Here is a 13898-nt window from a genome sequence, read left to right as displayed (position 1 = left end):
GGATTTAAGTAAAGATTTATTAGTATAGATTTATTTGGGATTTATTTAAAATTCTATTAAAGTTATTAGGGTCATCTTCTTGGAAGTTCTATTTTTTCTTCCATAACTAGGTATCGAGTGCATTCTCAAGCAAACTTTATGTAATACAACAATGTGACATGGGTTGAAGAGTTTTTAGAAAGGAATTTGATGGAATAAGGAGATAGAATAAAAGTAATGAGTCATTTATCAATTTTACTCATGAAGTATGATGTAGATTCTATTAATTCATCTAAAATCATAGCATATCTAAAACATTGTTGGATAGTATATAGAATTTATATTTGTGAATTATTAGTTGATTAATATTATGGATTTATTTTTAAAATATAAATATATATTATATTTGAAGATATTATAAATATTAGAGACATTTATTTTGTATAATATGGAAATTATTTGACATTACATATTAGTACAAATAAATGAAGTCAATGTGGATTTGACTTTATATGCATTTGAAGGTGTTTATTAGGTTGAAAACCTAGCCAAGAAGTTGGCCATGTGGTGCACATGTACAAAACTTGTTTTGCAAATTAGACACATGTTTCATAAGTTGAACATATTTCAAAGGTCCTATAGAATATTACTACATAGTTCGTATTTAGACAATATATATATAGAGGTAAGAATGAGACTATTATCACTTTTATCAATGCCTTTCTTGTTTATAGTCTTGTTTCAAGAACCTGTAGTTTTCTTATTTTTGGAAATAGCCATTCTAATTTCAATATTATACCATCTTTTAGTGACACAAAAATATATTAAGCCTTTAGTTCTTTGTGATTCATGTCTTTGTCAAAACCACCCGTATGTTGTAGATTTGATTGATCACCATGTCTTGTAGCCACTACTTTAATATTACATTATCTATTAATCAAAAGTAACTCAATACTCTAAAAATACCTTTGATAAATATGTCATCTTTCTAAATCTATATTATAATATACATCTATTTTTAATTAATATATTATATTTATAATATATTAATTAAATAATTTAACTCATATTACATAAAATCATCTAATATAAATAAAGCTAATAATAACATTGATCTTTAAAAATAAGAGAGTTTTTCAAATAGTCCATATATACTAATAAACTTAGAGTTAAGATCCATGTATAAACAACAATTGTTACCTACTCAAAAATCATTATTTACAAACTTAATCAATTTTCAAAGCAAAATTTTCACAATAATTTTTAATACTACTTATAGATAATATGACTTATACAACACCATTAACAAACTAAAATATAGAACCAAATTTTAATTTGAGTCATATTGTAGCAAAATATAATAAAAGAAATAAAATGCCATCTAATATTTCATGTGATCTTCTATACAATCACTTTAATAGTGGTCTACTTTGATCACAATTCCAAATGTATATAGAATCCTTTCTCAACCTAAGCAATCATTTGATGAAATCTATAAGACTCTAGAGTCTTTGACAAAACAATCCACTTCTAAAATTAAGGCAATCTAATGCTATTTTTTTTAATCAAAATTTAGAATCATTTCTTATAATTTTTTCTAATTAATAGTGATACAAGATTATTTATTCTATGATCCACAACTAATAGCTTTAGACATAGTCATTTACAAACTTAAGATATACAAGATAGTTTAAGATAGTTGAAATTGGAATATAATTATTCTTTACTACATTAATAATAAAGGCCTAAAGCATCCTCATTCACTCCTTCTTAACATCCAATAAAGAATATTTGACAATTCACTCATTGGCTTCAATAATATAAGGATGATATGGCATCTTACTAGAGAGGCTTGCTTCTAAATTATTTACAAATAATAAAATGATATAATCTATAGATAAGAAATTTAATCAAAGAAAAAAAATAGATTAGTGAAAACATCAAAATTTATTAATTCTGAAAATATCAATTGGTACAAGACATAAATCTTTCTTTCTTTTGGGTAAGAAAAAAAAAAAAAAAAAAAAAAAACTTAAATATCCAAAATATATCAAACAAATTATATTGACCTAGATCAAAGAAGAAAAATTAACAATCATGACGATAGGTAACTTTGTCACATAAAATTACACTCCCCACCAAAAATAAGAATAGGCCGCCATGAATTTAACCAAGAATTCTTCTATGTAACTAATTAGCAAAGAGAGGTATGCCATTATGTTTTAATCATAATAAAATAAAATAAAAATTCAACCAAAATCTCATGGGACAACACATGGCTGTAGGACATCACCCCAGTTGGATAGAATTTACCTCGCATCAAAACAGAAAGTGGGTGAAATGACATCACCCACCGCCGCCACCACAGGAGCTTGTGGGATTATTAAATGATGCACATCGACATCGACCCAGCAGGACCGCATGTCGCGACCAGAAATGGCGGCGGGGCATCCTCGTACTTGTAGGAGGTCGGAATGTACTTGAGAGCCCTCATCAGGTGTGGAGACCCAAACCTAGACCCCGGAGTCTGTAGGCTGTTTCAGTAGGCGACAGCGTCATAAGTTTGCAGCTTCCACCTAATCGACTGTCACAGTTTGCTTCGAGTCTCCGGGTTGCGTTGCTTCAGGTAATGTCGCTGTCGATTCTCCTAATTGTCATTGAGTGAAACATCTGCTTACATAATTCATCCGAGGTCGCGAATATTTGTCATCCACTTAATCTAGATGTACAGATCACTTAGGCCTTACATTCATATAGTCAAAAATTTATCCTACATTATTGTGTATTAAGGCACATTGTGCACGGTTAGTACAACTTGATTATTGCTACAACATCCCAAATATTATATCTCTTTGAGTGTATGTTATTGGTGGTGTGTTATGGGTCGATGTCCTTGACCCTAATGCAACTTGTTAGATCATCATCTCGTTAGTCCAGTTGAAGAGCCGAATGGGATTAGCGCCATTAATATGAGTCTTTCGAAAACCTGACAGGGGTGAGAATGTCAGACCAGCTTGTCACAGCTTTGTTGTTGTTAGCAACGAAGAGGAACTAAGGTGACGGCCGTATTATAAAACGAGCTTGGAAATTACAAGACTTTGTGACTTCTATGGTTTTCTATGCATTGCTGCCTTAATGCATGGCAACACGGTCTCTCTAATTGTTTCTGCCTGTAAAGTTAGGAGTTTAAGCGTGTTCAAGAGCTGATTTTTTGTCAAGAGCGTTTAAGCGGTTACAATGAACGCTGAGAGGAAGGTGCAGCCGGTTCTGCTGTGCTTCGATGCACCGAACTGGCTCCACTGCGAATTCTGGGGAGAGAATGCTGACTTCGAGTTCATGAAGGGTGATCCTTTTGAAGCCTTACGGGCTTCTGACGATGCTGTGGATCGCTTGGTGAGTGCTGCTTCCAATTCGGGTTATGAACTCTTGGTTGTCAGCAAACGCGCCGGACACAGTCTTAACAGAGACAAGAGATTACAACAGCGGCGTGATTCTGAGATACTCAATGAAAAAAAAGGAGTTTGTCTAAATGCCGTTAGTTTCCTGGAGGAGTCGTTCAGTAATCGCGGTGTAAGAGTGGTTATCCCTACTTCTGTAGAATCGACGGACGTGCTGGCAGCGTTCGCAGTTGCCAACGCTGCCAAGTTTGGTGTTGTTGTCAGTAGGAATCGTAATTTTTTGAGGTACAATGTCCCGATTCCCGTATGCCGGAATTTCACGGTAAGGAATGGTAAACTGCTTCTTGAGCTGAGCACAATGGATAATAATGACGACAATTCCTCGAGCAAATCGAATGGAGAGTTTCGTCGAATGTCTCGTCCTGTGCAGCCGCGCCTTGTCTTTAGTAAATGGAGATGGTGTGAGGGATTTTCTAAAAAGTACCGTCCGTCTGCGTTGCCAAATGGAGTGTTAAGTTTCGGCACTAGCAGTTCTTCCGACAGAAGGATGGGGAGCCTCCATGTTCTTGCCCGCCCTCTGCGTGCAGCGCTATATGCTATAATTGGGGAGAAAAAAGCCATCGAGCGGTTACCAGAGTGGAGTGACGAGAAGGAGGAAGTAGTGTGGACCGTGAAAGGTGTGGACGCCGATCCTGCACTCACGGAATTGCTCAACGATCCACTGGCTGTGGTCAATTGGCTAGTGGAACGAGACGTTCCTGTTTTAGACACATTGGAGTCCTGGCGTGCCAAGGAGCGCATATTCAACACATGCGCCCTGGCGGCTGAACTCGTTGCAGTGGCCTCACAAGGCGCATGGACAATGCACAAGTGCATGGAATTGTTTTCAACGACAATTTCCTCCATTAAATGCAAATGTTCGTATGCGCAGTTTTTAGAGTCATCATCAGACAGCATTACCGAGGCAAGTCTCCTCTTACCAGATTTGCAAGATTGAGTCGCAGATTTCGTGCAACGATTTCGATAGGGTCCTTTTCCCTTAACAGAGCGAAGCGCTCACGAAAATTTTGTGCTTCTCGTTTGCATGTGTTTTAAATTGTTCACAACGACAACTCATATGCTTTCGCAGAGCAACGTCATGGAACCACCTTGTTGTAGAATACTCTTCTTGGAGTAAATGACTTACGTATGCGCATGATGCCTACAACCAGGAACCGAGCAAACTCGCGGAGCAAGTGAGTGCACTAGGGGAGTGAATTGAGTCGAAGTTGACCGTGCTGGAACTGGGTTGTGAAACTACAACCTTCTCTGGATCTAAGTCAGAAGCTGACCTACCGAAACACGGACCAGATTAGCAGCAAGCTTCTGCCAAGTCTTCTAAAACAACTACTTCTGCTTACACTGTCGAGTGGGTGAGGGTGTGCAATAGTACCCCATTTTGTAGGATAGCCTGCAGGACAATTTTGCAGAGATTCAAGAGTTTGTTTGAATTCTAGACTATGCCAGATATCGAGCACGTTCTTGCTTCAGGTCGAATGAGTCCACATGAACTGTTCATGGCAAGTAGGTTTGGGTTCAACCTCTGAATCTCCACATTCGAGACCTGAATCTCGCAGATCTCAATCGGTGATGATCAAACAATCTATTGGCCATGGTTTAAGGCATTGTTGCAACTGGCACTTTACAATGCGAAACTGGGAACAGTGCTCGTTGTGTGGGCACAGTCCGTGTTTTATTTTACTTGAAATACCATACTACTTTAAAAGATAATCAGTTTTTGCTTTAACCTCCTTTTGCACCAACCGTATCAACCACTGTGGGGTTTCGAGGGGTGTTTGTGAGATCGTAATATTGAGAAATCATGTCTCCTATTTATTCAGGCAACTCATGTTTTACAAATTTCCTAGAGCGCATACAAAAAACGAGGATTGTGCACGCACTTTCATATTATAACTTTCTCTTTAGTCAATACATGCATTTGGAGTTTTGGGATTTTCTGAGGTGGAGAACACGGTGAACCAAGTCGCGAACTGGTTGAAGCAACGGCGAAGAAGCCCTCTCGGTGATGTCCGAACCTAGTCAGAGTGCAGCAGTGGCTCACGTGGCAGGCTTGCCCATCCTGCGATTCGACCAAGACGCCGCGGAGGCCTTCGTCGCGATTTCCGATGCTTGCTGCGCCAATTCTCGGCATTCTTGATGTCGCGTTTCTACGTGGAGGAGCGAATTCTATAAGCGATCTGGAGCTCAGTAGTCTGTTCGGAGATCAGCTCGTCTACGGCAAGTTGGTTAGTAACGCTCTGGGTATGTGAGAGTTTGGGTGCAGTCCGCATCAGGGTGTGGGAGTTTGGTTTTTGTTGTTGGGATGTGTGCGTTGGAGAAGAGAGATGGCGACATGGATTCGAGCTGTACAGGTGCTGGGGAGGAGGGTGGGAACGAGGCCCATGGTGATGGAGGGGGAACGAGTGACTGTTAGGAGGTTGATTTCACAGTCGGCCAGAAAGGATGGGGCATTGGATGTGGGTGCGGTTGGGGTGATGCAGCAAGGGTGGTCTTTCTCCAACCGGAGTACGTTTGATTCTTTGATGATGTCGCCAGGGCCGCAAAGAGGCGTGCAGCGGCGGGGTGTGTTCATTCGAGTGGAAACTACCCCAAATCCGCAGTCGCTTATGTTTTATCCTGGGAGAGTTGTGATGGAAGTTGGTAGTTCTGACTTTCGTAATGCCCGTGCGGCTATGGCGTCCCCTTTGGCGAAAGCTCTCTTTGATGTAGATGGTGTCGTGAGGGTCTTCTTTGGCGCCGATTTTGTGACAGTGGCGAAAGCCCAGGACGTGTCTTGGGATATTCTGAAGCCTGAGATTTTTGCCGCCATTATGGATTTCTACGCGACTAAGCAGCCTCTGTTTTATGGGTCTCACTTGGGAGCTTCTGACACTGCTACCGATGAGGATGATGATGACACCGTAGCAATGATGAAGGAGTTGCTTGAGACCCGTATCCGCCCCGCTGTGCAAGTTGATGGAGGCGATATTGAGTACTGGGGGTTTGATCCAGAGTCAGGGATAGTGTCGCTGAAGATGCAAGGGGCGTGCAGTGGCTGTCCAAGCTCAGCTGTCAACTTGAAGTCGAATTGAGAACATGTTGCTGCATTATGTGTCAGAGGTGAAAGGTGTTCAAGAAGTCCATGACGAGGACTCAGACGAAGAAGCAAATGTGGTCGGCTGAATTGGATCTTTTCCACTTGCATGCCTTGGAGACGATTACTGTGAACGGTTCCCAGATATCTCTCGTGCTCCTAACAACTTCCTTTTTGAAAGATTAGTGAACGATCTGACTTGTCCTTTTTATCTGTTCCAAGTGGCAAACTTGAAAGTTTGTAGCGTGTACAGTTATGGCAGTACTGCTGTGATCAAACTGCTGAACTCCGGCAGGTTTTAATTTCTCAGGGTAGGATCCAACTTTGTGAATATGCAAGAGCGTCTTTCAGAGTAAATCAGCTTTTGTTGGTCTTACTCTAAAACTAGATTTGCCGAAAAATCTGAATCGATCAGATGTACTGTATATTGAGAAAATGCAGCAGTAGTGCTGCACTAGATCACTATTTCCTACGTAGCTATGGGGTGAAATACAACAAACGAAATAATGTTCAAGGATTTGGGCTTTATCGGCTTGGTGGTAAGCAGGAACCCGTTGCAGATTTGGCAGTAGAAAAATAGATTGGAGGCTAGTTTGTATGGAAAGAGGGGTTTAAATCACTACCCTTTCGAACCTTCTGTAAATGAGTGATTTAACCTAAATATTTTACGCTGATGGCATGCTCTCAGTGTTCTTAATCAATTTTGAGTGAGATATGTTGTGATCGGTATACACTTGAACTAGAGTTCATGTGAATTAAAATTAGAATCATCTCTTATTGTTACAATCGGCTCCAAGTACTTCACAGCAGATGCATAAAATGGTTTTCATTCCCTTTTTTCTGGTTTCTCAAATGGACAAAAAGATATCTATTCCCTCTAGTTCAAGTTCAGTATCATGCAAGGATGCAATGAAGGTTCTCCCAGCGTATGCTTGAACATACTGCAGCTTTTTCTGAATTACTGCTTATTTTGTGCCAATTATACTAACGACCACTCTAACTCTCACATCCTCACACCAGCTTTGAAGCATTTGAAAGTTTTCGAGCTGTAAAACTTTCTTTTTGGTCTTGGTGCTAGCAATATGATTGGGGTCTAAGAGCATCAGACTAACGGAAGACAGAGGAGCAGTCTCTCAGTTTTAAACCTTCCTCTAACGACATGCGTACAGAACATGCACGTTTCACTGCCTGCTCATTGTAATACTTTTCTCCAAACTGGGACGGAATTGTAATCAATTAATCATCATCATCAAGTTTGTGACGATCGTCATGTGGGAATCGCCCTTGCTCACTACTTGTCGTGCACCAGAGTTTCCTCCACCGTGATCGACTCTTGGAAGCTCCTACAGTCAACTGCCATCTTGTCGAATTAACTCTGATGATTCTCGTCGCTACTGTTATCATCTAAGACGAAGGAAAAATAATAATAATAATAATAATCAACTACTTTTCTTACTCAGCATCAAAGATCCATCACCGTGAATACGAACCCAACTGTAGATCGAGAATGTAAGAGATCAACTCAGCTCCAAAATGCCAGACCTACAATTCACGCGATTGGAGATGAGCGTCGTTCCGGTCAATCCAACTTCATTAACAGACTCTCTCAAAGGAAACAGTACAAATTTAGATACAATGAGCAAGATAGAGGTCCACAGCGATGTGCCTCATGAATGGCATCAAAATGTAAAGAAATGAAACAATGGTGAACTAGAATTAAAGCTTCTGATTCAAAGCCATTCAAATATTGTGCGCAACAAAATATGGTGCCATTTGAAGATGGAGAATTTGAAAAAATATCCACTATAGAATATCAAAGCTAATATAATTTAAAAAATACTATAATATTGTACTTACTAGCTAGATGTAAACTTCCTAAAGAACCAAATATAATTTAAAAAATACTATAATATTGTACTTACTAGCTAGATGTAAACTTCCTAAAGAACCAAATGTCGAAGGGTGATTTGAATTTCTTATTTACAAATCAAAGATAACCACAATACATGAGGCCTAGGTAATTTCATTTTGTAGTATTCAAAGTTTCAAAAATGGTTAAAAAGAATGCTCAGTCTAACTTAGTACTTAACTGAAAGAATAAGATTTATATAGGATTTGCTATTACAAGGGCTTGTTACAACTAAAGAGCAATTATTTGTGAACTAGAAGCAAAGAATAGATCTAACAAAAACAAAGAGATGGATTTTCATACTTCACTACTTATTTGTATTTTGGTGAAGGATATGAATGGATTATGGAAACAGCAATAAATACAATAAAAAAAATTGAAATGGAAATGGTTAATTATGCATTAATAATTACTAATTCTTTAGACTTTATAGCAAAAATAAGATTAGAATAGAAAGTCGCTACAAGTCTAGGTAAATGATTGAGGAATTAATACAAAATTTCTTTTTTATGTATAGGTGCTAGAAAAATCAAGTGAATTACCACTATAGATAGTCCTTGCAAATGGAAAGATATCCTATTTTCTTCTATTAGAAAGTACTTGTTTAAGTATTAAATTTTATTTAAGTCCTATTAGATAAAAAGAATTGATGATTTATAAGATAGAAGTTATTTTAAGTACAAATAATGTTAAAATCTATATTGAGAGTATTGGTAGCCTCACAAATATATGATTGGTTGCTTATAGAGAAGACAACCATGACAATTGAATATACTACCAGATGTCTTTAGAGGTTGAAAAAGAAAGTATGTTGCATTTCCAAAAGCATAGGAGACAAGATGACTTAGTCAGAGACCATGATTTTTATAAAGATTCAACTTTGTGTACTCTTCATAGATTGTGGAAATATAGCTCTATACTTTGAAGCCATTTAAGGCCTAGAAATTGAAAAAAAGAGTTGTGGTTAGGTCTCATAATAAGCTAAAAATAATAATAGATTATAACTTATTGCTGTCAAAAGGTGTATTTATAATTATCACAAAAGTGAATAATAGATATGCTATTATCAAGAATACATGGATATTTTTAATATCTCAACATATTTTAAGAGCATGTATTATATTACTGTGATTTTTTTTTTTTATAATTTCTCTATAATTACATCTAATTTTTCTAAAGTAATGGCAATATATTTAAGTTTTTTTTTGAGAAAAGATAATAATAAGGCAAGATGTTAATTTAAATGTAGGTAGTTTGCAACTTTCAAAAATACTCTCAAAATATAATATTACTTTTAAAAAAATAAAGTTATTTATTTATTTATTTATATGAATATATAAATTGATAAATTATTAAAAACATAGCTTTGCTAAGATATTAAAAATATAATTGTAAAAAATCAAAATATCAATAAAGAAAGAATGAATATGAAACAAAATTAGATATATGACAAGATATAAGAATAAAAAATCAAAAGACTTAGATTGTTAGAAGATTTATTTTAAAGAGACTAAGATTTTTTCTTTTTATTTTTCTTTTTTTTTGCTATTTTTTATAAACTTTAGCATCAAGATTTTCTTAAAGCTTCTAACAAATATTATAAAGATCACAAAATATTGCAAAATACTAAAGAATTTTTAATTTAAGCTTTCAATAGATTGAGATTTTTTTTTGTATCTATTTTAATATCAAATAATAAATTATAAAATTTTAATAATAATAATTTAATATATCTTATAAAAATAATTATAAAGTATTTATAATTATAATTATAATAACTAATAAAAGATAATTTCAAAATTCTAAAAATAAATATATGGTTATTTGAACAAAAAAGAGTATTAAGTGAATAATTCAAAAAAAATAATATAAAAAATAGATGCCACCATATGCATAATTATATGAATTGCGATTTAAAATTCTAATCTTTAGAAAATAATATATTCTATTGCTACCTAGAAGATGAATGATTTGATTCTTCTAAGTAGTTTATTTTGACTCTACATATAGTCTTATAAGATTCAATCTATGTCTATATAATGTGCTACTTTTTACAATTGCATAAGGTGGTACAATCTTTCATGTATATAGAATCTTTGCTCTACAAATGGAAAAGGAGCCTTCATTTATTAGAAGTTTTTAAGATTGATTCTTCTTTACTACTCATTGCACTATAAACTTTAATAAGCAATATGAATGTTGTCATGCTAGAAAGTAGCATAATATATAAAAATAATATGAAATATTATGAAAGTTTGGATTTTAATTAAAAATTAAATTAAATTAAAATTAAATAAATATGATAAAAAATTTATCTAATTTATTTAAATTTATAGTTTAAGTTTTGTAATTAAAGATAGAAGATATAAGATTTATTAGTAAGAAGTTTAGATGGGCTTTGGAATAAAAAGTATAATATTTTGATTCCTAAGCCATTCTATGTGGATGGATAAAATGGGTGATAGAGGACTTCATTTCTATTGGTTGAAAATCATGCTCAATGGCCTTCAAGATATTATCTAGAACCGCTTTAAAGTTTGAGACCACTTTATAGCAATCCATTCGAGGAAAGGCACTGCATTCAAATTTTGGAGGTTGGATTCAAAATTTTATATTTTGGACTAGAATTTGGATTAAAGAAATGTGTGATTTGGAGTAGTAATGAGAGAGTTATGGTTTTTTGAAGTTAGGATGTGATTTTGGTAACTACTATTATTCTTTTAAGCATATAGAGAGTTGTAGAAAAGCTTTGAAGAATTGGAAAGTGAAGTTCAAAAGCGGACTTAAAGAGCTACATTTCATATAAAGCAATTGATATATTCTAATCTAAAAAAATAAAAAAATAAAAAAAATTATTCAAAGTTAATATTCAAAACTGAGATTTGTAACTAAGTTGTTTTTAATAGATGTTTTGGTTTTTATCATATCTTGAATTTTTGAAAAAAAATTGGTTCAAAATTTATTTAAATATAAATGACTATATTAAAAATTTGTACCTAAAAATTCATGGTATTTGAGCATTGGATTTTTAAGATATGAAGGAATTAGTTCGTGGTTGCCTAAAAATTAACATATTTAAAATGTGCTAGAGATTATAAAATATTAGAAGTCTTGAAATGAATTTATAGTTGAATTTTTGTATAGAAGTAGTCAAGGATATAAGTTAACTTGTGGAGAATTTTGAATCCAACTAGACATTTAGATTAGAAGTTATTAAATAATACTGTGAGGGTAAATTTTTTCTTCACTCCAAATTACAAGATGGTCTCAATTAAGAGTTGTTTGTAATTGATGGTAAGAAGTAGAAGTAGCAATAAACAAGAACAAAAGAAGGACAACACCAAATAAGTGAAACAAGTGCAATCAAGCAATTGTACACTACAAAATTAGTCACGGTCTGTTCATTGGATTTTCACCTAATAAAAAGTAAAAAGTAAAAAATATTTTAAGATATATAATTTTTTATCTTTTCAATGACATAAAAATCATGTAATTCCAAGTTATTATGAATAAGTTATGATAGATTAAAAATAGAATGTAAATAATAGAAAAGTTAAGTAAATAATTTTTACCTCAAGAGTAACTTGCTTAAGAAATCAGGAGTTCGAACCTCACCAAGGCTCACAAGTAGTGTATATTGGTCTTTTAAAGAGGCCTTGAGGCCTTAGTCTTATCTTCCTACCTATATCCAAGGTGGTACAACCTATGTGGGAATTGTGCACCTCTCTTCTTACAAGGACTATACTAGCTGCTGGTCCTCCTATTTCTAATAGTAAAATTACTTTTTTTGTATTTTTGACTTCACCATGGTATCCAAAAACATCCAATTAGCCTAGAAACCTTGTATAGTCTTCAAATCTTGTTTCATTTCTTCATAGTGGCTCTTAAGGTTGTAAAACTCAATTTTACTAAGGTCTTGAAATTTTCTTTAAAATTCATAAAAAATCCTAAATAAATTCTAAATAAATTCTAAAAAATCTTAAAATATTTTTATAATGCTAATATCTATAAAAGGTTATATTTTTCTATTTTTATGATTTTTTATAGCAATAAAATCAATTTAAATCCACTAAAAATCCTATTTTCTACATACATAACTTAAAAGACATGAAGTTCTTTTTCATGCTTCTTTTAACTATTAATTAATCATTGATAGGATTTTTGTAAGTAATACATGTAAATATGAAGCCAATATAGAAATTTGTCTCAATTACTAATCATTAATACTCTATAATGAGTAAAAATACTAAACTAACTAAGATAATTGCCTCCAAGACTTATTAAGACTCTAATATTGTAATTTTTCTTCTAATAAGTCTTTTATATTTATAAATACTTCAAAATTCTAACAAGTATGTGAATAGTCAAAAAGACTCTTTAGCCTTAGTATTTATCTCATTAAATGACTCAATACTATATTTTTAACTAATCCACCAATTAAGATCAATTAGTGGAACTCACAGATACATTTATGGAAGGAATCCTCATAAGAGTAGAAGTGATTTTAGGATATCTAGTCACATCTTAGATATTCTTATGCATCTTAGACTTGTGTATTTGATGTAATTGTCTTCTTGAAGAGAAGCTATAAATTATATATGTATTTTATAATCTTGCAACTTGTTTGATTGATTAGTGACAGCCAAAGGCCTAGTGCTTTCTTGAGGCAACTCTCTCTACTATGACAACATTATGTTTCTCTTACTATTTTGTGTTTACTTGCCACTTAACAAGTTGAAAGCCTTAAGTGCACACATTTTGTACATAAGAAACAATCTTCCAAGTATGGTATATAGAATTGCTATTTAGAAGTGTATGAAATCAAAACCTATTTTTTGTGATTTCTTCAAATTTTCTTCTTATTTATAAGAATATTATATGGAATTAGCAGTGTTACAAGCTTCTACTTTTGTTAAGATAATGAATTACTTTTTGTGAAGATTTGAATACTTATTAATTTAAGTAGTTATCAAATAAATAAGTATATACAAATTAATGTATTGTCATTTTATAGATGTATATCCACAAATAAATAATTAAATAATATTATCTTTATATAAGATAATACAACTTGAAATAAGATAAAATTGATTTTATAACCATATTTGACATGCATTCACATATTTATCTTTTATATATTATTTTTAAAAATTAATTATTATTTTTAAATATATATATTTTAAATTAAATTAAAATATGCCATTATAATTTTAATTTTTTTAAAATATTTATTTTTTTATTTATTTTATAATTTTAGATACATATTTAATAATTATATTAAAATAGAACTAAAAATAAAATTTGACATAATAAATAAATCAATCTATCAATAAAAAAATATTATTACCTTTGTGATTTAAAAAATAAATAGAAAACGTGATTATGACATGATTATTCTATAATACATCCTAAAATTAACATCATATCTTGCAAAATTAAATAAAATTTTAATTAATTTATTTAAAAACTTAATTATTCA

General features: G+C 33.1%; 1 protein-coding gene and 1 pseudogene across 1 annotated transcript; both read left to right on the top strand.

Annotated features, from left to right (window-relative positions):
- Positions 1-2525: 2525 nt before the first annotated feature.
- Positions 2526-5147, top strand: LOC112287932 (uncharacterized). Its single transcript, XM_024531579.3, has 2 exons — positions 2526-4341; positions 4589-5147. Exons 1-2 carry the CDS (start codon positions 3217-3219, stop codon positions 4631-4633), a joined length of 1170 nt encoding a protein of 389 aa, XP_024387347.1. The 5' UTR covers positions 2526-3216; the 3' UTR covers positions 4634-5147.
- A 401-nt stretch (positions 5148-5548) lies between these two features.
- Positions 5549-7211, top strand: LOC112287934 (nifU-like protein 4, mitochondrial pseudogene; annotated as a pseudogene).
- Positions 7212-13898: the final 6687 nt, after the last annotated feature.

This window comes from Physcomitrium patens, chromosome 10, assembly GCF_059467195.1.
Source record: "Physcomitrium patens ecotype Gransden chromosome 10, ASM5946719v1, whole genome shotgun sequence".
Taxonomy (NCBI): Eukaryota; Viridiplantae; Streptophyta; class Bryopsida; order Funariales; family Funariaceae; genus Physcomitrium; species Physcomitrium patens.
Note: the sequence above shows the minus strand (reverse complement) of the source record. Positions and strands in the feature narration are given on the sequence as shown.